The sequence below is a fragment of the Phoca vitulina genome, unplaced genomic scaffold (genome assembly GCF_004348235.1).
Source record: "Phoca vitulina isolate PV1807 unplaced genomic scaffold, GSC_HSeal_1.0 scaffold2, whole genome shotgun sequence".
In the NCBI taxonomy this organism is placed as follows: Eukaryota; Metazoa; Chordata; class Mammalia; order Carnivora; family Phocidae; genus Phoca; species Phoca vitulina.
The window spans coordinates 92,164,651-92,185,562 of record NW_022589705.1 but is presented as its reverse complement, the minus strand read 5'-3'; the positions used below and the strand labels follow the sequence as shown (position 1 = coordinate 92,185,562).

Genomic DNA, 20,912 nt, shown 5'->3' with positions numbered 1-20,912 from the left:
AGGTGTGGAAGGCAGTGGGCTGGCGGCTCATCGCCCTCTCCTTTGGGCTCTATGGCCTCCTGTATGTCTACGAGCGTCTGACGTGGACCACCAAGGCCAAGGAGAGAGCCTTCAAGCGCCAGTTTGTAGAGTATGCCAGCGAGAAGCTGCAGCTCGTCATCAGTTACACGGGCTCCAACTGCAGCCACCAAGTGCAGCAGTGAGTGTCCTCGTCTGTGCTGAGGGGCCAGCGCCTGTGGCTTAGGACTTCCCTCTAGCTTCCCTTTTGGACCTGGCCTGGAAACCGCTGGGTCCCGAGCATCATCTGCCACTGGCCTTCAGCTGTGCTGTGCCGGCTTTGAGACCAGGGACGGGGAGAGGGGTCTTTCCAGGGACACTTGAGGTCCTGGGCTGGGACCACGTAGGCCTCTGTTCCCCTAAGGAGGGTGGATATGGGAAGATGAAGACGAGGGACATTACTTATAGCATTTATTAAAGGTTGCCTTGAGGGCTTGGTTTATAGGCAGAGCTTTGAGATGCTAAGCCACAAGCCTGTCCTCTGGCATAGCTTTGGGCAGCTGGGGCTGGATTGCTTGGCCTGGCTGGTGGACGGGAGTACTGGCCTGCCTGCCTTACGTCGCTGCGTGGCGGGCCCCTTGCTAGGCGCTTCGCACCTCATTTTTCGTTTTCTCTGCGATCCCTTTGAAGTAGACGTTGTTTGTATTGGCATGTCCTTTATTCAAATGGGTAAACAGCCTGGAGGAGTCGTCCCTTTTCCCCTGCCACTGGGTGATTAGCGGCAGGGCCGGGATCTGAATCCTGACCTGTTGTGCCCAAGCCAGGGTGCTCCCGGCTCTCTCCTGTGGTGATGCGGAGTGGGTGGTGGCTGTGACGTCCACGGCCTCGGCGGGGGGCGGGCAGGATTGTGCCACGCTGGGCTGGTGCGCTGGCCGGACCTACCAGCGGCTGACACATGGCTGCGCTGCGCTCGGTAGGATTTAGCCAGCGACGGTGTTCTGCAGAACAGCTGTGTGGTCCTGTCCCCCCTGCCTCTCTCTCCCCCAGGGAGCTGTCTGGGACCTTTGCTCATCTGTGCCAGCAAGTCGATGTCACCCGGGAGAACCTGGAGCAGGAAATTGCCACCATGAACAAGAAAATTGAAGTTCTCGATTCACTTCAGAGCAAAGCAAAGCTGCTCAGGTGAGGTCGGCCTGGGTGCTCAGAGGTGGTGGGCTCCGGTGTGCGGCGCGGGCGCGTCTGTGTCTTGGGCGTGGACATGAGCCTCCCTTGTGTGTGAGAGGTTAGATGGCGTGCTGCTGGAGGTTCGAGACGTAGGTCCCCGGCGTCCAGACGCTTGCAGTCGGGGCCCTGCTGGTGGTGGAGGAACCAAGGCGTCTGCTGCTCCTTAGCGGCCCGTGGCTGGCACTTGAGCCCTCGGCATCCCTCCGGGCTTGTGTGACCCATTTCCTTTTTGTAAAAGGAAGTTAAGTAACTTGTCTGGGGTCCCATAGGAGATGATCAGGCCAGGAGTAGAAGAATCCAGGTGTGCGTAGTCCTAGCAGTCTGTGATACTCTGCACATTGATTATCTTTCATTGTCTGCTGTGTGCTGGGGACTCTGGGCTAGACCTGCCACACGCTTTACTCCATTTTTCTCTGAGCCCAGGGAAGGGGGCAGGTCAGCATTTTTACCCGAAGGAGAGCGGGGTAGGCACCAGGTGGCTGGCAGGGCCCGCGTTGGCACCCAGATCCATGTGGGGTCCCTGTTGAAAGTCAGAGCTTCTGTCCGTGCTTCGCTGGAGAGGATGATTCTAAGGAGCCGGAGACCTGGGTTCTGGCCCAGGCACTCATGTTTGGACAGGTCATGGAGCTTCCTTAGGTCTCGTTTTCATCTGTAAGACGGAGCAGGATTTCATGACAGAGCCACAGAGCTGAACCTAAAAGCGCTGTGCAAAGGTCCCTGGCCCGCTCAGCCTGAGATAACATCTGCACACGGGGACCCTGTGCTTCCTGCCCCCACCGCTGACGTCAGCGCCAGCCCCCTTGGTGACAAGTGGACTTTCCCTCCCTGACAGTGCAGATGCGCCCTCCCCGCCCACCAGCCTGGCTCAGGCCTCCTCTAGGGACACATGGGACATCTCATGCGGGGCATGTGTGGTGGAGTGTGTGTCTGCTGCTCGTCACCAATGGGGACGGGGGAGCCCGTAAGGGCTGTGTATCCGGCAACCCAACCCCTCACCGACAGGAAAACCGAGTTCCGGACAGTTTGGGGACTTGCCTGTGGTCAGGGGAAGCCAGCATAGGGCTTGAGAGTCAGAAAAGCCCGACTTTTGGCTCCACCGTGACAGTGTGACTGTAGGAAGTTACGTGACCTCTCTGGGCCTCTTTTCCTTATCTGTGGAGTGGGGGTGATCGGAGGAGTAAACGAAGCTACATGTTAAGCGTCCTTAGAGCAGCGCTTGGCCTGTCACGCTCTTGCCCGTGACCAGCTCTGAGTGCTACAGAAGGACCATTTCTCTGCAGGAATAAAGCCGGTTGGTTGGACAGCGAGCTCAACATGTTCACTCACCAGTACCTGCAGCCCAGCAGATAGTGGGCCGCCGTGAGCCGGAGCCCGCGTGGGGAAGGGCGGTGCCGCCAGCCGTGTGGGCCTCCCACCAGGGCCACGCACAGCTCCTGCCCGTGGCCGCCACCGTGAGAGCGAAAGCACCCCCGTCTCATACCATTTTGAGCCCCTAATCGCTAGTTTTTTTTTTCCCCCTTTGCCTGCTGTTGCAGGAAGATCTGGCTCGTACCCCTAAAGGAGACTTTTTAAATGATGACTGTGGACGGCATGGTACCGAGGAGTCGAGTCTTTGCTTTGTCGGGTGCACTTGATTGAGACTCATTTGAGTGCTTGACAAAGTCTTGGGATCTGCCCGCACCGCCGAATGCCTGGTTGGAGCCTTTAAGGGTATCAGGCAGACCCCCTTCTCCGGCCAACACTAACACTGACCCGAGCACACCCGCCTGCCGCGCACTCCAGCACCCCTGCAGAGAAAGGCCGCCTTAGGGCGGGTTGAGTTTTCTTCCCAGGTTGCATTAGAACAAGTTCCAGAAAGGCCGAGTCGGTCCCAGAAGGGCTGTTGCCTGTGTGTGTGTCAGTTTGGCCCTTCAGCGTTTGTGCTTCGCTCCTTCGGCAGAGCATTTCAGACACGTCTTGGAGGGGTGGGGCTTGCCGTGGGTTGTAGGCTGAGGCAGGCCTCGTCGCCCTGGGGTTGGGAAAGATGTTGCAGAAGTGACTGGAGTCAGAGTGGCTGAGGGGAGGGGCCGTGTGGAGAGAGCAGGTAGCTGGTTCCATGATGAGGGAGGGCCTTGACCTCCCTCCTCTTCTTTGGGTCCCTCGTTCTGGTTTCAGTCTTTAGCCCGTGTTGTCTGGTCTTATTGTTGGTCAGAGATGGTTTGGTCCAGAGCGTTCAAGGATGTAGCCGAAGGAAAGATGGCGGAGGAAGAGGGGTGGAGCCCATCCAGGATGGCTGGAGAATGTGGAGTCCATGGAGAACAGGGCCTTCTGTTTGACCTTGCTCTGTGAGGGGCTCACAGGGTCTGAGAGCCCACGCTGTTAGCTTGATTGCGTCCCTGTTAGGTTCCTTAAGGCTTGATTGTGTCCCTATTAGGTTCCTTAAGAAACCCTCCCGCCCCTGCCTTGGCCCAGGCTGCCCTTGGCCACCGGTCCTCTGGACTGAGTCTCCTATGCCAGGGAGGCTGCAGCTGGCTGAGAGACGGTGTGGGAGACCCAGCAGCCATCCTCCGGTCCTCCCATCCTCCCTGATCCCCAGAGCCTCTTACCCTCACCTGGCCTCGTGTTGACTTTGAGAAATGTTTCCTGTTGAGTTTGGGATTGTTACTGGTTGAAGTGGGGGCAGGTTCCTGTCTCCAGGGTGTTAACTGGGGCAAGCAGCTTTCACAGTTCAGGTCTGAGACCTTCCTAGAAACCAGCAGGTCCTGTCTCCCAGAAAGAGGTGGGGCTCAGGCAGAGAGGTGGGGCTTGTCCTCTTGAATCCCCCCCGCCTTCTGGCTTCCGGGAAATGAGTTGGTGGCCTCTGCTCACCGGTAGTTGGCCATGCAGGTGGCACCTTTTCCAGGTGCCCACTTACCTTTCAGACCCTTAGTGCACCTGCCGTGTGGAACCAAGTGGTGGACCTCGCCCAGATCGCCCCACGGCAGGGGGATGTTCTGAGCTTTTTGCCAGGCCTAGATGGTGGTCACTTCCAGCGTGTCGGGAGAAATCATTGTCACATGATTCCAGTGAATTTTGTGCTTTTTGGGGAAAAAGAAATTATTTAATAACTACACATGAATGTTTTTGAATGTAGCCCCTGGGCAATGAATGGAATTTTGAGTTTCTTACACAGTAAGTAAAATTAAATTTATCCCAGTGAGGGAAAGACTCTTGACAGAAGTGTGGCAAAAAGCACTTTAATTTAATGCTGCTAACTTTGTTCTCTGGTTTTATGTTCGTTTGCTGGAGTGTGAGACGTGCTTGACACAGTGAGTTTTTTCTCTGATGTACTTAAGGTGATCTATTTGCCTGAATTACTCCTGTATCATTGCTGATAATATTGGCACTAAAATAAAACCTAGTTGGAAACACTTTGTGGGACCTCAGTTTACTGTTCTGTTGCAAACCACGTCTGCAGGTTGTATTTTGAAATGACCTTAACTTTGTTGAGGGGAAGTTCCAACTGTAATCTGCCTATGGGTTCCTCTTGCTCTTGGAAGGACTCTGATACTCTGAGAACAAAAGGCGTAACTGATCTTTAAGAACCAGGAAATTTAGAGTGATGTCTTTACAGATTTCGCTGTAACTCCAAGCCATTCATTTTTCACTTAAAAAGTAATGACTCAGACTGACCCACCCTAGTTTGCCTTCTGAGAACTTGGCTGTGAGCTTTCTGTTTTTTGAAGGGCCCTCGGCAGTGACTTGTCCGCCTCCCTGGCCCCCCCACACGTGTGCCCCAGGCTCTGGTGCCCCCACTCTGAGCACCGCGGTCGGTGGCAGCCTCATCCTTCCCGATGCCCAGGCCACAAACTTGGGGTGTCATCCTGGACTCCAGTGGCGCTTTGCGAGTCTGAACTTCCTCCGACCACCCCCCCCACTCCCTGGTGCCCCCTGCTTTGGCCACACTGGTTCCTTGCTGTTTGAAACTGCTAAGTACATAACCTCCTTAAGTCTTGGCCCTGGCTGACCCTCTGCCTGTTCCCCCAGACGTCACAGCTAATTCTTTTACCTCCAAGCCTGCTGAGATGTTACCTCGTCTGGATCTTCCCAGACTACCCTATTTAAAATCCCTCTTTCCTTCCCTGTTCCCTGGTACTTCCGAGGACCGTTACCCTGCAGCCTGTGGAATAGCCATGTTTTCCGAGTAGCTGTCCTCTAGCACGTAATACGGTTTGGTGTGTCCACGTGCTAGAACACTAGCTCTGTAAGGCCTGAGATTTTTGTTTGTTTTGTTTATTGATAACGTGCCAAGCATCTAGTCCGGTGCCTGGCACAGAATCAGAACTCAGTATTGATACTTGCTGAATTAATGAATCCTGTCCTGATAACACAGTCTACATCTTATCAGCCCTCCAGGGTTGGGGGCCAGAACACAATTGCTACTGGAAACTTCCTAAGAGTAGTCATGGGACTAGGGGCTTTCAAATGTTCCAATCTCAGCACTGTAGGGCTGATGGGTCCTGGATTGGAGCCTGTCTTAATTTCCCAAAGCCCAGTGGCTTTCAAACTTATTTCCTTCCTTCCTTCCTTCCTTCCTTCCTTCCTTCCTTCCTTCCTTCCTCCCTCCCTCCCTCCCTCCCTCCCTCCCTCCCTCCCTCCCTCTTTTTTACCCACAATTAGAAATAACATGATGAACCAGCATACATGTGTACATGTGTAGGTGCAACCAAAAATTTAAAGTTGGTCAGTGCCCTTTTCCTGTGATGACACAGGTATTCTCTCTTCCGCTGCTATTTGCAACCCACTAAGTCGTTCACCAGCTACTAGATGATGACCCGTATTTGGAAAAAGATGTTCTACGCCCTGTCGCATACTCAACACCGCCTAGTCCTCTATCCCCAGTCAAGACCAGATGCCGGTGGTTGCTCAGCCTACCTCGTCCACCCACTGAGAGTTCTGGGGAATCCAAGAGGTGGGATTTTTGGTTTTCCAGTAACAGTGTCCCTATTTAATCACAAAGTATGTGGCCAGAATGTACCCCTCTTCCAAGGCTGGGCCCTCTTCACAGACGTCAGCTAAATTCACTCTTGTCCAACAGGACAGGGATTTCTGGCTCTGAGCCAGACTCTCAGGCTTGAGATTAGAACAGCCAATTTTTAACGAGAGCTTAGCACGTGTCAGACATTGATATGCATGAACCCAAATTTTCTCGGAAATTCAGTGATCTATTTGGCTCTGTGCAAATGAGGAAGTTCATGAATTCATCGAAGTATTTGAGTGCCTACTATGTGCTAATGAGCATGGTGCTAAGCATTAGAGATACAGCAGTGAGTAAGGTGGATAAAAATCTCTGTCCTTTTAGAGCTGGTATGCTAGTGGAGGGAGGCAGACTACAGGCAAAACCAGTTGAGTAAAAGACATATGAGCAGATAAGGACTATGGGGGAAAATGAGGCAGGGAAAGTTCGGGGAGGGTGTAACAACAGTGTGGTTGGGGTAGGCCTTCTGAGAAGACAACATTTGAAGGAAGACAAATGGGAATGAAACCCTGGGGATATCTGGGGCAGTGCGTTCTAGATGCAGGGACCAGCAGGTGCAAAGGCCCTGAGGTAGGAGCATGCCCAATATCTTCAAGAAACAAAATAAGACTAGTGTGACTGGAGTGAGGGAGGGGGAGAGGAGTAGGAGATAAGGTATGAAAAGGAACTGGAGGCAGATTGGGATCTCACAGGTAAGGACTTTGGCTTTACTCTGAGTGAGGCAGATGCAATTGGAGAGCTTTGAGCAGAGGAGTCCCATAAGCTGACTTCCATCTTAATGGGGTCTCAGGCTGTTGTGTAGACAACAGAGTAAGGATGGAAGCAGGGGGACCTGGCAGAAGATAACCAGTGTTCCAAGGAGGAGAGGATGGTGCCTGGGGCCGGGCAGCTGTGATGGAGGTGGTGGAAAGCGCTCAGGTTCTGAAGTCCTTTTAAAGATCGAAATGGGGGGTGCCTGGGTGACTCGGTTGAATATCTGATTCTTGGTTTCGGCTCAGGTCATGGGTCTCAGGGTTGTGGGATCAAGCCCCACGTTGGGCGGAGTCTGCTTGGGTTTCTCTCTCTCTCATAAATAGATAAATCTTAAAAAAAAAAAAAAGAAATGATGTGCTGTGCTGACAGATTGGATGAGTCATGGATGACTCAGGGTCCTGGGCACATGGTGGGAGGGGGAGAGCTTCAGTGGAGCAGGTTTGGGGGAAATCAGGAGTCCCTTTTGGACATGTTAAATGTAAGGCCCCTCTTCTGTAGTTGGATACAAGAACTTGGAGCTCCGTGGAGTCTGGCCTGGAGGTACACATTTGGGAGTCGGCACATGGATGGTGCCTTGGCCAGGGTTCCCCAGAAAGCAGAGCCTCAAGCAGAGGGCTCATGCACCCTCACTTATTTCTGCAGAACAACCCCAGAGAGAGGCAGGGAGGGAGGGAGGAAGAGAGAAGTGGGAAGGAAGGACAGCTAGCAGAAGGATGCGTTATAGAGCTGGCTGCCGTTAGATGTGCCTGCAGAGTAACAGGCGGTGACCTTGAGAAGCCCTGTGGGCAAATCTCGTACCTTTTCTTGGTGGGGACAGAGGGGGGAAGAATTTACCCACTATTTCTTTCTTCCCACTGGTTGAAGATTTGCCTCTTGGGGCACTGACTCTGTATTTTTGGGTTGCATATATGAATGCTGGGGCACCAAACTGGGGTCCATGGTGGGTGATGGAGGTGAGGGGCACAGGCATGGGCTGGGGCTGTGGTGTGGGTCGGTTGTGGTCGCCACAAGTCACCCAGCCCAGGCGGGGCTGAAGCAACAGGCAAGGGAGGCCAGGAGGGTCTGAAGGGGGACAGAGGGTTTATGTAGAAAAGTCTACGCCTCAAATCACTCAGAGCTACACTTGCCTTCCCTCCCGTCTTGCCTGGGAAGGGAGGTCTAAGTCTGACCCAACAGAGCCCTACGAGGCGGTAGCCCGCACAGTCTCTGCCTCGGGGGACTAGTGGCCCAAGCTACGGGCCCTGCTGGTACAGCCGGTCCCTCGTCCAGCCCCATTCTAGATTGCCCTTGTCCTCGTCTATGCCGCAACTGCTCTGGTTCCTTGTGGGGTGATGCAGACTTCTTCCCAGGGGACCTGAGCCCTTGGCTGTCTGGTCCTGCTTGGGCCATGATTGCCACGACTGCCACTTGCTGTTACCAGTGGGTGTGGAGACACAAAGAGACAGACACTGAGGGGGTTCCCGACACTCCCCTGTCCCACCGAGTAGCCTCAGCCCTGGCTCCTCACGGGGACCAGAGTCTTGACCCCCAGCAGCACAGCGACTCTGCCCGCTGGTCCGCCAGCATGACGGGCCCAGCCACCGGGGGATGGCCACATCTTCAAGTTCGATGGGACCCTATCGTGTCCCTCAGCAGAAGCTTCCTGCCTCCGGGCACAGGAGAAACATGAACTCCAGAAGTGGGTCACTGGAGTGTTGGAGGGAGGGGCCTCTACTTGCACCCTCTGCTTCCTGTCCCCGAGTATTCTAGCCACAGGGGACACGGTGGCCTTTCTCAGCTGCTTGGAGAGCAGAGCTGTGAAGTATGGTCCCTGAGCTTGGTCCTTCCAAGCTATGCCACTCGGGTGTTGGGGTTCCTGGAAAGATCAGTGGATCCTTTGGTCAGATGCCCATTGTTCCACATTTTGCCAAAAAACAGGTCACTTGGTGTGAGGCGATATGTGTATACCATGTCACTACATCAGGGAATCTAAAGCCCTCAGATGGTGGTGGGGGTGAGCCCCTCCCCCCGCAGGGTGGTCAGGGGGAACCGTATGTGGATTAGCATTAATCTCAATAAATACAAATTGCCCCCCTCCAGGGTGGACGGAGGACGGATGCAATCCACCTGCTACCGGTGGCTGGCTGGTTCCTTGGAGATAGCGTATGGAGGGCTCAGCTTTGGTCCTGCTTCGGCAGACCAGGCATTCAGGACCTCCCCGAGCCTTCAGGAGAGGAGCCCGGGCCACTTCACCCCTGTCGTCATGACTGCTCTGTCTGTCCTTGGGCCCTGTGTACCCGCACTAGGGTGGCTGCAGAGGGAGGCTGGCTGACGTCTACCAGCATGTCACCCATTCCAGATGTTTGTTGACCATCTCCCCTGCCCTGGACATTCTCTGATGGGTGGATTGAGACACATTTTTCATCTGTTGTGCCCCTCCTGGTGCTCACTGGCTCACCTTCTTAACCCCTCCCCAGTTCTCCGGGTCCCCCATCTTCCGAACTTTCCCCCCTAAGCTCCTGGCCACCAGCCAAATCACCTGCCACCACCCAGGGCTTTGTGTGTGTCTGTCCCTCAGGCTGTTCATCCCTCTTTATGCGTGGGTGACCAAGTGTGCAGTGCACAGCTGTGTCCACTGGGAGGATTGGCCTTCGTCTTTGTCCTCAGGGCCACTCCTGAGAGGGGGTGGGGGCACGGGAGTGGCAGCTGTCCATTCCAGCTAGGGCAAACACACTGTGCCCAATGAGGCCAAGTTCTTATTTGTTTCTTTTACATGCTTCACATCATTTTTTAAAAAAATATTTATTTATTTGACACAGGGCGCGCGAGCAAGCACAAGCTGGGGGAACGGCGGGCAGAGGGAGAGGAAGAAGGAGGCTCCCCGAGGAGCAGGGAGCCCGATGTGGGGCTTGATCCCAGGACTTCGGGATCATGACCAAAGGCAGACGTTTAACCGATTCACATTTTTAAACAGCTTTATCGAGATTTTATTTAATTATTTATTTATTTATTTTAAAGTAAGCTCTATGCCCAATATAGGACTTGAACTCATAACCCTGAGATCGAGAGTCACATGCTCTACCGACTGAGCCAGCCAGGCGTCCCTTATTGAGATATAATTTATATACAGTAAGCTGCATGTTTAAAGTGTACGTTAAGTTTAGACATATGTATGCACCATGAGACCATCACCACAACCAAGACAGTGGACATAGCCATCACCCGCAAGGTTCCCTCATGCCCCGTTATCATGCCTTCTTCCACCCCCTCTCCTAGCAACCACTGATCTATCACTACAGATCTGTTTACATTTTCTAAAGTTTTATACAGATGGAAGATACAGTACATACTCTTTCTTTTCCATGCAACATAATTATCTTGAGATGTATCCATATTGTGCGTATCAATAGTTTATTCTTTTTTATTGCCGAGTAGTATCCATTGTATGGCTATACCACGATTTGTTTATCCATTTATCTGTTGACCTATGTTGGCTACAACTGCTATGAATATTCATATGCAAATCTTTGTATGGACAATTTTTCCCCCTTGGATAAATGCCTAGGAGTAGAATGACTGGCTTGTATAGTGGGTATGAACTTGTTAAAAAACAACAACAACAACACAGCTTTATTGAGGTGTAATTTACACACCATAAAATTCTCTCATTCTAAGTGTACAATTAAATCATTTTATGGGGCGCCTGGGTGGCTCAGTCGTTAAGTGTCTGCCTTCGGCTCAGGTCATGATCCCAGGGTCCTGGGATCGAGCCCCGCATCGGGCTCCCTGCTCAGTGGGGAGCCTGCTTCTCCCTCTCCCACTCCCCCTGCTTGTGTTCCCTCTGTGTCTCTCTCTGTCAAATAAATAAATAAAATCTTTTTTTTTTTTAAAGATTTTATTTATTTGAGAGAGAGAATGAGAGAGAGCATATGAGAGGGGTTAGGGTCAGAGGGAGAAGCAGACTCTCCGCCAAGCAGGGAGCCTGATGCGGGACTCGATCCAGGGACTCCAGGATCATGACCTGAGCCGAAGGCAGTCGCCTAACCAACTGAGCCACCCAGGCGCCCAAATAAATAAAATCTTAAAAAAAAAAATCATTTTAGCAAGTTTACAAAGTTGTGCAGCCTTCACCACAATCCAATTTTAGAGCGTGTCCAGCACCCCAAAATGATCCCTCTTGTTCTCCCTTTCTCCTTTTTTCCCTTCCTTCCATCCTCCCTCACTCCTATCCTTTCTTTTCTTCCTGTTAATTTGCTGAATTACACTGATTGGTTTTAAAATGTTCTGGTGAAGTCACTTATCTTGTACAACCTCGTTTTTGGTTTTCTCTGTAAAATGGAGCTGGCATGCTCCGCATACAAATTGGATTGCAGGTATCTGTGTTCGTGCTTAACCCACTGCCTCTCCCTCTCCTTCAGGCAGGGACCCTTCTTCCTTCTCTGCCTCCCAGTGCCTAGCACTGTGCTTCTTGGTGCAAAGTAGGCACGATAGATACTGGAAAGAAAGTATGAAAGAGTTGAGTCTCCAGCCGCCGACTACCCCACTCCCGCCCGGCCTCCCACAGCTGAATTGCGCTGCTTGGGAGCAACTTCAGGTCCAGACTCTGCAACTGCCGCCGCCTAACCCGGCGTGGCCGGCGGCCCCGTCCTGACCAATCGGAGCTCGCCCTCCGGGGACACGCCCCCATCCCTGTAATCGACGACCAGTCCGCGGTCTCGGAAGTTGACCAATCAGCTCCTGAGTCCCGCTGTTAGGCCCGCCCCAATGTTGAAACTGCCGCTTCTGAACGCGGAGTAACGTTCGCAGGAGCGTGCGGCTCCGCCCGCAATCTGACCAATCAGGGCGGCCGGGTCGGGCCCCGCCCCCAGCCGGCGAAGCGAGGGGTGGCCGGGCGGAACTCCCGGCTGCGAGAGGCTTGCTGGGGCGGCGGGCTTCCGGGCTTCCGGGCTTCCAGGCGGTGAGTGCGGGAGCGGCGGGGCTGGCGTGGGGAGGAAGGACTCGGCCCCTGGTGTGGGCGGTCCACAGGTGACCAGTGGGGGGGGGGCGGGGGGGGGGGCCGGGCCGGCTGTCTGAGAGGAGGGTCTGGCCTGACCCGGCGTTAAAACCCGCCCGGTGCACAGTGAGGGAGACTGAGTTTCTGGGTGGAGCCTGGGCCTGGATCCCAGAGGCGATTAGGAAGCCCCTTCCCCAGCCTGCAGAAATCCCTTCTAGAGGCATCTGTGTGTCTTTGAGCCTGGGTCCCTGGGGGCAAAAGGCTGAGAGAGGAGGAGGAAGGAGAAGGCGTCCCAGGCACCTCTCTGCTGCAAGAGGTCCTGGAGCCAGACTCCCGTTTAAATCCTGGCTTTGTCACTTCCTAGCGGTGTGAGGTGGGGCAAGTTGGTTAACTCCTCTGAACTTTGGTTTCTTGATTTGTAAAAAGAAAGGGAAGATGGAAGGGTGGGCAGGACAGAGGGAAGGGAGGCTTCCTGATCTGTGTTGGATTCACAATTTATAATACTTTACCTTTGTAGACATGCCCTAATTGTTTTCTACAAATTAAACTAATTTCATAGTTAAGATTGTTAAAGGGGGATTGTTCCCTTTTGGGCATGTAAGTAAACACAGTCTGGCCAGTTTAATAATAGACACTTGTTGAGTGCTCACTGTATACCAGGCAGCGTACTAAGGCTTGACATGCATTACCTCGTTTAATCCCTACAATAATTTCAGGAGGTCTGTTATCATTTCTGTTTGGCAGATGAGGAAACTGAGGCACAGAGCAATTAAATAACTTGCTTGAGACTGCACAGTTAAGGAGTAGTAGAGTGGGGATTCAAACCCAGGCCTCTGGCTCCACAGGGCAGCCTCCTTGGCCGGTGTCATGCTGTCTTCGCTTTAGGTGGAAGAGCTGGGCCTGGAACCCAGCCCGAGGGTACACCACAGCCCAGGAGGAAGCCACGGCATGCGCCTGGGATGGTGGAGACCAAGGACTTGGTGCAGCTCCGGCAGCTCAACTTGGCACTCCTGAGGCAGCTGTGGGTCGGGCAGGATGCCGTTCGGCGGTCGGTGGCCAAAGCAGCCTCCAAGGTGAGCACCTGCCTTGAGAACTTGCAAGGGGGGTGTGAAGGGGCTCCCTAACCAGGCAGGTCCCAGGCCTCCTGTGCAACACGCCCAGTTTAGAGAAAACTGAGGCCCAGCAGAGAAGGGACTGGCCTGGGATGCTGCAGAGGCCGGAGCAGGGATGAGGATTGAGGAACCAGGCCTTTGTGCCTAGTGCAGGCCAGCTGGGTGGGTAGCTGGGCCACTCCCTGGATGACCTGGCCTCTCTGTTCCAGTCAGCTCTGGACTCCAGCAGCAGCTATGACTCCCAGACACCATCGTCCCAGGAGACGTCATTAATGGCCCTCAGAGCCTCCGGCCTACACCCTGCCCACCAGGGTGATCCCTGTGATATGTCCGGGCCTGGTGGGACCAGCTCTGGAGTGATCTCTCTCCCTTCTGCCAAGTACCGACACCAGGCGTCCCTGGGCTCACTGAGGCCCTGCTCGGCACCCTTGCTGGCCATCTCAGACCCAAATGACCCAGCACTTTCAGCAGAGCTGGACAGTCCAGGGCCTCAGGAGGTCCAGGCCCAGAGCTCCACCCTGGATCAACAAAGGAGGCTGTCCAAGGTAACATGGGAGAATAGAACTTCCTTGAACTTCAGTCTCCCTATCTCACAAATGCACTCATCGGCAGGCTCCCTTCAGGGTGGGAGGCTTCCTGGAGATACCTTGAGTCATGCCCAGCTCAGCTGAAGTGCTTAAAAAGTGGTGGTTGTTAGTTTCTCGGCACTTTGGGAAGAAGGTGATGAGCCCATTATACAGATGGGAAGACCAAGGCTCAGAGGCCACGCTTGTTCAAAGTCACGCGTAGAGGGGGATTGGGGGCCAAACTCTTCCAACTCCCAAGCCCCTAGCTGAGTCCTGGGGCTCATGTCAGGGTATAAGTTAAGACATGGCCCCTTTTTTTCCCGCAAGGTGGGGCCTCCGGGCTGGGCCTGCACGCCTAGCCCTTGCCCCTCTCTGTCTCCCTCCTCAGTCAAGAGTGACCCTCAGTGAGGAGTCTGTATTGCCTGACAGGAGCGGGCGCCTCTGGCCATACTTGGGCTACGACTGGATTGCAGGTATGGCCCGCCTCCACATGCCTGCCTGAGCCCTGCCGATGCTGAATGAATGAGTCAGAGCTGCCATATTCTTCTTTTTTTTAATTAGAGTGAGCGAGCACGAGGGGAGGGAGGGGCTGAGGGAGGAGAAATAGATTCTCCACTGAGCAGGGAGCCAGACATGGGGCTCCATCCCAGGACCCTGGGATCATGGCCTGAGCCGAAGGCAGACGCCCAACTGACTGAGCCACCCAGGCGCCCCAGAGCCACCATATTCTTTAGCATGTATTGGTGCCAGGCCCCTGCAAAACTCCGTGTGCATATCGTCTCTTTACATCGTACTGCCTATCCCCCTAACCCCCCACCCTCAGCAACCTCAGTGGCCTGGCTGGTCTCCCTCTGGCTTCGTCCACCCCATTACTATCCATTTTTGAATGGCAGCCAGAATGACACCTGGGAATCAGAGTACTTAGCACTTAGAATAAAATACAAAATCCTTATCTGGACTTACGAGGTAAGACCTGGCCCCAGGTAGCTCTGTGACGTGACCTCTCACTATCAGCCTCTGGCTCTTTGCTCCAGCCTCATGGGCCTCCTTGCTGGTCCTTGAACGTGCCACGCTCATGGCAGCCTCAGGGCCTTTGCACTTGCTGTCCCTGCTGCCTGGAATGCACTTCCCCAGGTTCACACCCTCTGGGTGCTTTTTATCATTGAGGGCCCAGCTCAGGGGCTAGGCCTTCTGTGAGCATAATGTCATAGGGCCCCTGCCCCCCACATCCCTGCCTGTGGCATCAATCATTTGTATGTTCTTCATATCATTCGTTCTCAGGAATCGTCCCATTTCCTTATTTCTTAGCTGAGTTCTCCAGTAGAATGTAAGCTTCATTCGAGCAGGGCCATAGCCATCTTCTTGCTCTATCTCCCGAGCCTGAGCTTAGAGGTGTGTGATGCATAGTAGGTCCTCACACGACACCTGTCGAATGAGTGAGTGAGCAGCCATAAGAGGTTGCTGCCATTTGGCTCCCCATTTCATAAAGGGGGAAACTGAGGCACAGAGAGGTTGAGTTACTTCCTAGAGGCAGGTGCTCCAGGGGGTTGCTGAGACCCAGCGGTGGTGGGGACACAGGCCCTGTCCCCAGCATTTCCCGGCCTGTCAGCTCGCTGCCTTGCTTCCCGTTTCTGGAAAGTGGAGGCGCCTGCCTCCTGCCCGCCCTGTCCCTGTGCTCGCTCTCCTTCCCGAGGGTGAACGAGCGCCCCCATCTCAGGCCTGTCGCTGCCTTTGTGTGCTCTGCCCCTTCCCCTCTGGGCTCCTGGAGGATTTGCTTCCTGCGAGTCTCTCCTGCCTCCTCGTTCAGTCCCATGAGCATGTGGACACTGGGAAGGGTGAGGAGAACAGGTTTTAGGGAGCACCTGTTACAGGTGTTCTGTGAGCTTCCCTCGGCTTTACTCCTCTTATCTCCTCCGCCCTTCACGATGATCTATTAGGCCGGCGCTGCTGTCGTCCCCGTGGACAGATGAGAAGGCTGAGCTGCCGGCTCTGAGGCACTTCACGAAGTCTCCCATCTGCTCAGCTCTAGAGCTGCAACGTGTTATTTTCTACCCTGATGAAATATTTCTATTTTATTTTATTTTGTTTAGTTAAGATTTTATTTATTTGAGAGAGAGCACGAGCGAGAGCGCACAAGCAGGGGCAGAGGGAGAGGGAGAAGCAGGCTCTCCGCCGAGCAGGGAGCCCGATGTGGGGCTCGATCCCAGGACCCTGGGATCATGACCTGAGCCGAAGGGCAGACGCTTCACGACTGAGCCTCCCAGGCTCCCCCCCTTGCCACCATATTTGTAAGGCTTACGAAGGCAGGGCTTTGTCTAGTTCCCTCCTCTCTCCCTGGCACATCAAACTGCAGCCCCTAGGAGGGGCTCTGTATTTTTTGTTCAAATGTTTTTTGCACGGACGATAGGCTGTGCGTGAGGGTAGACACACACGGAGGCAGGACCAGCAGTCACAGCGAGTGGTGCGTGCCCTCCAGGTCTGTACGAGGCACAGTGGGGGCAAAGCAGGTCGACTGGAGTGCTGTGCCGAGTGCCCCCTAAGGCTTGGCCGGCGGCCATACGGCAGCTGCTGGTGCTTTGCCCACTCCAGGCTCTCTGGACAACAGCTCACCCATCACCAGCAAGCCCGAGGCCTTTTTCTCGAAGCTACAGGATTTCCGGGAAGCCAACAAGGAGGAGTGTATCAACAGTGACCCTGAGTGAGCAGGGGTGGCCGACGGGTGGGCAGGGCGGCTCAGGGACCCCATTGCCCGGCCTGCTCACCCCTGTCCCCTCACAGACCCCAGTTCCTAGGCCCGTGGGAGAGCAGTGGTGTGAAGGAAGACCATGAGTGTGAGTGGAAATTCTCGGCAGGCGCCCCATAGCCTGGCTGAGCGAGGTCTCGGGGGCCTAGGGAGGCAGCTGGGGTGGTGGGGACTCAGGGAGGGGGAGCCTGGGTCCAGACAGGGTGGGGCAAGCCTTGGGTGGGGGCTGGGGAGTGGCAGGGAGCTGAGGCCAAGCCTGTGGCACCCCACCGCCCCCCTCCCCAGCCGCCTCCTTTGCGCCCCCCACTTCTGCTCAGTCACACGAGCACCCGAGTCTTTGCTTTGGGTTCCCATCCGCAGCAGACGATGCACACACGTGTGTACGTCACGTCGGGTTCGTGTTCTGGGTGTGTACACCTGTGCGTGTGGCCATGGGGGAGGTGGGGTTGGGGGACCCATGCGGTGGGGGCAGCAGGGGGCGATCAGGGATCTGGGGGTCCAGCTGAGAAGAGCTGCTGCTGCTTCCGGCCCCGCAGGCGTGTACTGTTACCGCGTCAACCGGCGCCTGTTTCTGGTGCCTTCCGATCCTGGCGCCCCTTGCCGCCTGTGCCGGACACCTCGGGACGAGAAGCGTCCTGAGACTCGGGTGCAGACAGCGCAGGTCAGGTGAGTGGCCCGAACAGGTAGGACCCCTCGGGGCAGCCGGAGGGGCGGCAGCGGCTGAGGAGAGGAGCCGAGCCTGAGGCCTGCCAGTCCTGCGGGAGGGCAGGGTGGGCCCCCTAGCCGCCAGCAGGCACCCGCAGCCGGGCCTCCTCTGTCCACTGTCCCCCCGCAGGGTGAGCATCCCGCTGTCCGTCCTGGACCCCCCGCACCAGTACCGCATCCACCGGCGGAAGAGCTTCGACGCCTCTGATACGCTGGCCCTGCCCCGGGTGAGCAGCCGTGTGGGGCTGGGTGGAGTTGGGCTCAGAGCCCAGGTCCCCAGGAGGATCCTGAGGCCCAGAGAGGGCCAGAGACTGGGCCAAGGCCACACAGCGAGGCTGGGCACAAGGAGGGCGAGCACCCAGGTCTGTGGAGTTCAGGCTGGGCCCCTTCCATCACCTGGCACTGTGCTTGTTCCCTGTTCCTCACCCACCCCGTGCTTCCAGGATAAGTGTCTGCCCGCCTGCTGGCGTCACGCACATGCGCCTCATTGATTGAGCTCTTGGGTGCTGTGTGCGGAGTCCTTAGGAGGATTAGCTCATGGAGCCCTCACAGCAGCCAAGATTGTGGGTCCTGTTGCCATCCCACTGTACAGATAAGGAGACTGAGGCCGAGGGAGGTCATTGGTCTCAGATCAGCAGGTGGAAGAGCAGGGATTTGAACCCAGGTCCTTATGTTTCCTAGTGTCTCCCATGGAAACGTTCTTTGTGTCTCCTGGGTAGGGGGGAGCCCGTGGGGGCCCCACTCCCAGTTGAGGCTGGGGGAGCTGGGATTATGGGGAGGAGAAGGGATGCTGAGGAAAGTCGGTCTGCTCATCTGTAAAATGGGTACAGCAAACAGTCCTCAGACTGGTGGGGTGAGTGGGGCACTTCAGTGATCAGTACCTGTCAGGGACGAGGGGCAGAGTCCGGCACACAGGAAGCGCTCTGTCAGTATCCACGGGCTTCCCTCCTTCTGTCTCAGGCCGGGGGCCCAGGGCCTGGGTCAGCAGGGAAAGGAAGGCCTGGGGTAACCCAGGGGGTGGACATGGGCCCTGCCCTGAGGGAGCCTCAGTCTCCAGGGAACATCATGACTGTTTGGGGGGACACAGCCCCAGCTAGGGGATGCTGGCAGTCCAAGGGGAGAGGCACAGCCCCCTCCCTGGTGTGCGCCCCATCAGAAGGGAGCCTTAACCCCTCGCTCTCCACAGCACTGCCTGCTGGGCTGGGACATTCTCCCTCCAAAGTCTGAGAAAAGTTCAGCCCCCAAGAGCCTGGACCTCTGGTCCTATGTCTCCTCCGAGGCCCAGAACCGGAAGCTGTCAGCTGCCAGTACTTCTCACCTGGTATGGTCCAGGGTGCTCCAGGAGGGACAGATGCCTTGGAGCAGGCCTGGGGGTGTGGGGGGGCAGATCGGGGCAGGGAGTGCAGGGCCCCGGCCCCCCAGCCCTTGGCACCCTTCCAGGCTCTTCTGCTCCCTGCCAGCTCCCCACCCCACCCAGGAAGGTGACCCTGACTCTGATCCAGAAGGGAATGAGGTGGGAACTGAGGGTGACCTTTCAGGTGGCCCCCTCTGACACCTCCCCATTCACCATCCAGGCCCTGCCAACAAGGGTCCCACCCTGCACCCCAATCTGGTCAGAACCCCAGCCGTGTGCCCCCTGGCTGAAGCCCTGAGGACTGGCCACTTGGAGGAGGACAGAGCCCCTGCCGTCACCTGTAACCCGTCTCCCCTGTTAGGGCGCCCACGACAAGGGAGGTGGACTTAGGCCCCACCCTCCTAGGTGGGCAGGTGGATGGCCCCACGCTTTTCTCCTTCCTGGGGACAGAGGTGGGGACTCCAGGGTTGAGGGGGGAGCGGGTGAGAGGATTCTATGACATGTTCATAAATAAAGCTCAGTACTCTGTGCAGCTCCAGATTGCCTTGTGTGCTGGGTCTGTCCTGCTGATGCCCTCTGTCCAGGAGGTGCCCCGGCAGCAGCCTCTTCCCCTCACCCGGGGACGACACGTCTGACAACCCCCAGGTGATTCCATGGCCCCGGGTGTGGCTCTGCAGCTCCCAGCTCTGGGCAGGTGGCCTCCCAGGTGGGGGCTTGGGGCTCAGGGGCTCAGGCAGGCCCCCATGGATGAGGCCGAAGCTGTGGACAGCAGGCAGTGAGTTCTCCCCTTCTTCTTGGTCCCTAAAGCTGGGGTCCATTGACGGGGGGCTTCTCCTGAAGTCTCCGGGCCGGTGGCTCCTCCCCTGCCCTCTCTAGCCCAGCCCTGGGAGCCCCGGGTGATCAGAGCCCCGACAGGCACAGACGGGGAAGCCGGGGAAGCCGAGAGCCAGGCGGTGAGCTGGAGGCAAGGTTGGCCGAGGGCCCAGATCTCCCCTCCTGGGTTACCAGCCAGTGTCTGTCTTCCTCCTGATAGGTTGAACAATATGAAATTCCTGGTTTTGTAGGATAAAAATGGACTAAATGGGAGCCCGAAGGCCAGAGGAGGCACATGGTTTTTCTGAGGTTTCTCAGCTCACAGGGCTGGAACGAGGGTTACGGTCTCCCGTGGCCTCCACGAGAGCCGTGACGCGGGGGAAGCTTGGTCCGCCCGCTGCGCACGGCTCCCATGTTAGTCAGGGTGGGCGAGGTTCTGCTGCAGTAGCTGATGAACCCTTCGCTCTCAGGGCCCTTCTGTGGGTTCCAGTCTCCACATTCACACCAATGCTTATTTTCTGCTTTTTTGATGATAGCCATCCGAATGGGTGTGAGTTGGTATCTCGTTGTGGTTTTTGGTTTGTATTTCCCTGATGATGATTGATGGAGAACATCTTTTCTTGTGCTCATAGGCCATTGGTATGTCTTCTTCGGAAAAATGTGTGTTCAAGTCCTCTGTTCATTTTTAGATTGGGCTGTTTGGGGTTTTTTTGTTTGTTTGTTTTTTATATGTTGTTCACTTGTAATTTGAAGTCATAGGGCCTGTGGGAGTCAGTGGTTTTGTTAGAAATTCTTTGGCCAGAGGGAAAAGAGAATCTGGAAACCTTTGGCCAAACAAAAATTATGAATTTACAGCTGAGATCAGCTTAGAAGTTTAGCTGACGCAGAAAAGCAACAGTTTGAACAAGACAAATGTTTCCCATAAAAGTCCTGACTGCAGTGCTGGGCCATTAAAGCCTCAGGGTAAGTGGTTTCTCTGGAAACACAATTCTTTTGAAAATGTAGGTTTCACCCGTTTACTTCCAGTCATTCCTGTGTGCGAGAAACCACACCCATGGTCTCCAGACACTGTGACACCATTGATAGTCAGACTCACCCTTTGTCCGCCACCAGGAAAAATGGGTCTAAACTCTGATGCTCAGGTTGTGAGGTCATGCTAATTTCAGAGATGTTAAAATGTGAAAGAATTTGCATCTTAGAATTAATGAGACACAAAAAGTCTTTTTTTTTAATTAAAAAAAATTACTATTTTTTAAAGATTTTATTTACTTATTTGAGAGACCAGAGGGAGAGAGCACAGAGGGAGAGGGAGAAGCAGGCTCCTCGCTGAGCAGGGAGCCCGATGCGGGGCTCGATCCCAGGACCCTGGGACCATGACCTGAGCCGAAGGCAGACGCTTCACCGACTGAACCACCCAGGCACCCTGAGACACTTTCTATGTACTGACTAATGAGTTCTGTGCACCCCCCTGGCTGTCTCAGTGATGGTCTCCACGGTGGCTTCCTTGGGGCCTTCAGGGGCAATGGGCCGGGGTGGGAAGACTTAACCTGATCTTTGCTGCTGGTCTGCCTGCCGTGTTTCAGGGAGGCTAAGGAGGACTCGGCCCTGGACTCCTGTCCAGCCCACGCTGCCTCTCCTGAGCTATTCCGGATGACCGCTTCAATCTGAGGGAAATAG

General features: G+C 55.3%; 2 protein-coding genes across 4 annotated transcripts in view; both read left to right on the top strand.

Annotated features, from left to right (window-relative positions):
* MFN2 (mitofusin 2) overlaps positions 1 to 4,849 on the top strand; it is a 28,510-nt gene extending 23,661 nt beyond the window's left edge. The window contains exons 17-19 of one of the 2 annotated variants that reach the window (XM_032393429.1): positions 3 to 199; positions 1,045 to 1,179; positions 2,502 to 4,849. In XM_032393429.1, the coding sequence (XP_032249320.1) occupies positions 3 to 199; positions 1,045 to 1,179; positions 2,502 to 2,571 (402 nt within the window). In that variant the 3' untranslated portion in view covers positions 2,572 to 4,849. The remainder of the gene's footprint in view (positions 1 to 2; positions 200 to 1,044; positions 1,180 to 2,501) is intronic. The other variant, XM_032393438.1, reaches the window with a different exon arrangement.
* A 6,965-nt stretch (positions 4,850 to 11,814) lies between these two features.
* Positions 11,815 to 20,912, top strand: MIIP (migration and invasion inhibitory protein). Of its 2 annotated transcripts, XM_032418552.1 has the most exons (11): positions 11,815 to 11,906; positions 12,828 to 13,015; positions 13,264 to 13,599; positions 14,009 to 14,093; positions 16,210 to 16,318; positions 16,399 to 16,451; positions 16,900 to 17,029; positions 17,199 to 17,295; positions 18,255 to 18,389; positions 18,643 to 19,067; positions 20,819 to 20,912. In XM_032418552.1, the coding sequence occupies exons 2-10, from the start codon at positions 12,902 to 12,904 to the stop codon at positions 18,718 to 18,720; spliced, it is 1,137 nt and encodes a 378-aa protein (XP_032274443.1). In that variant the 5' UTR covers positions 11,815 to 11,906; positions 12,828 to 12,901; the 3' UTR covers positions 18,721 to 19,067; positions 20,819 to 20,912. The 2 variants fall into 2 exon arrangements, with proteins under 2 accessions (XP_032274443.1, XP_032274434.1); XM_032418543.1 differs by lacking the exon at positions 20,819 to 20,912 and having other exon boundaries at positions 12,788 to 13,015; positions 18,643 to 19,315.

Excerpts from the sequence above, each read along its gene's own strand:
- MIIP (XM_032418552.1), top strand. The coding sequence starts at position 12,902 with ATGGTGGAGACCAAGGACTTGGTGCAGCTCCGGCAGCTCAACTTGGCA. Across the intron at positions 13,016-13,263 it reads TGGCCAAAGCAGCCTCCAAG|TCAGCTCTGGACTCCAGCAG; the intron begins GTGAGCACCTGC and ends TCTCTGTTCCAG. Across the intron at positions 16,319-16,398 it reads TGTATCAACAGTGACCCTGA|ACCCCAGTTCCTAGGCCCGT; the intron begins GTGAGCAGGGGT and ends GTCCCCTCACAG.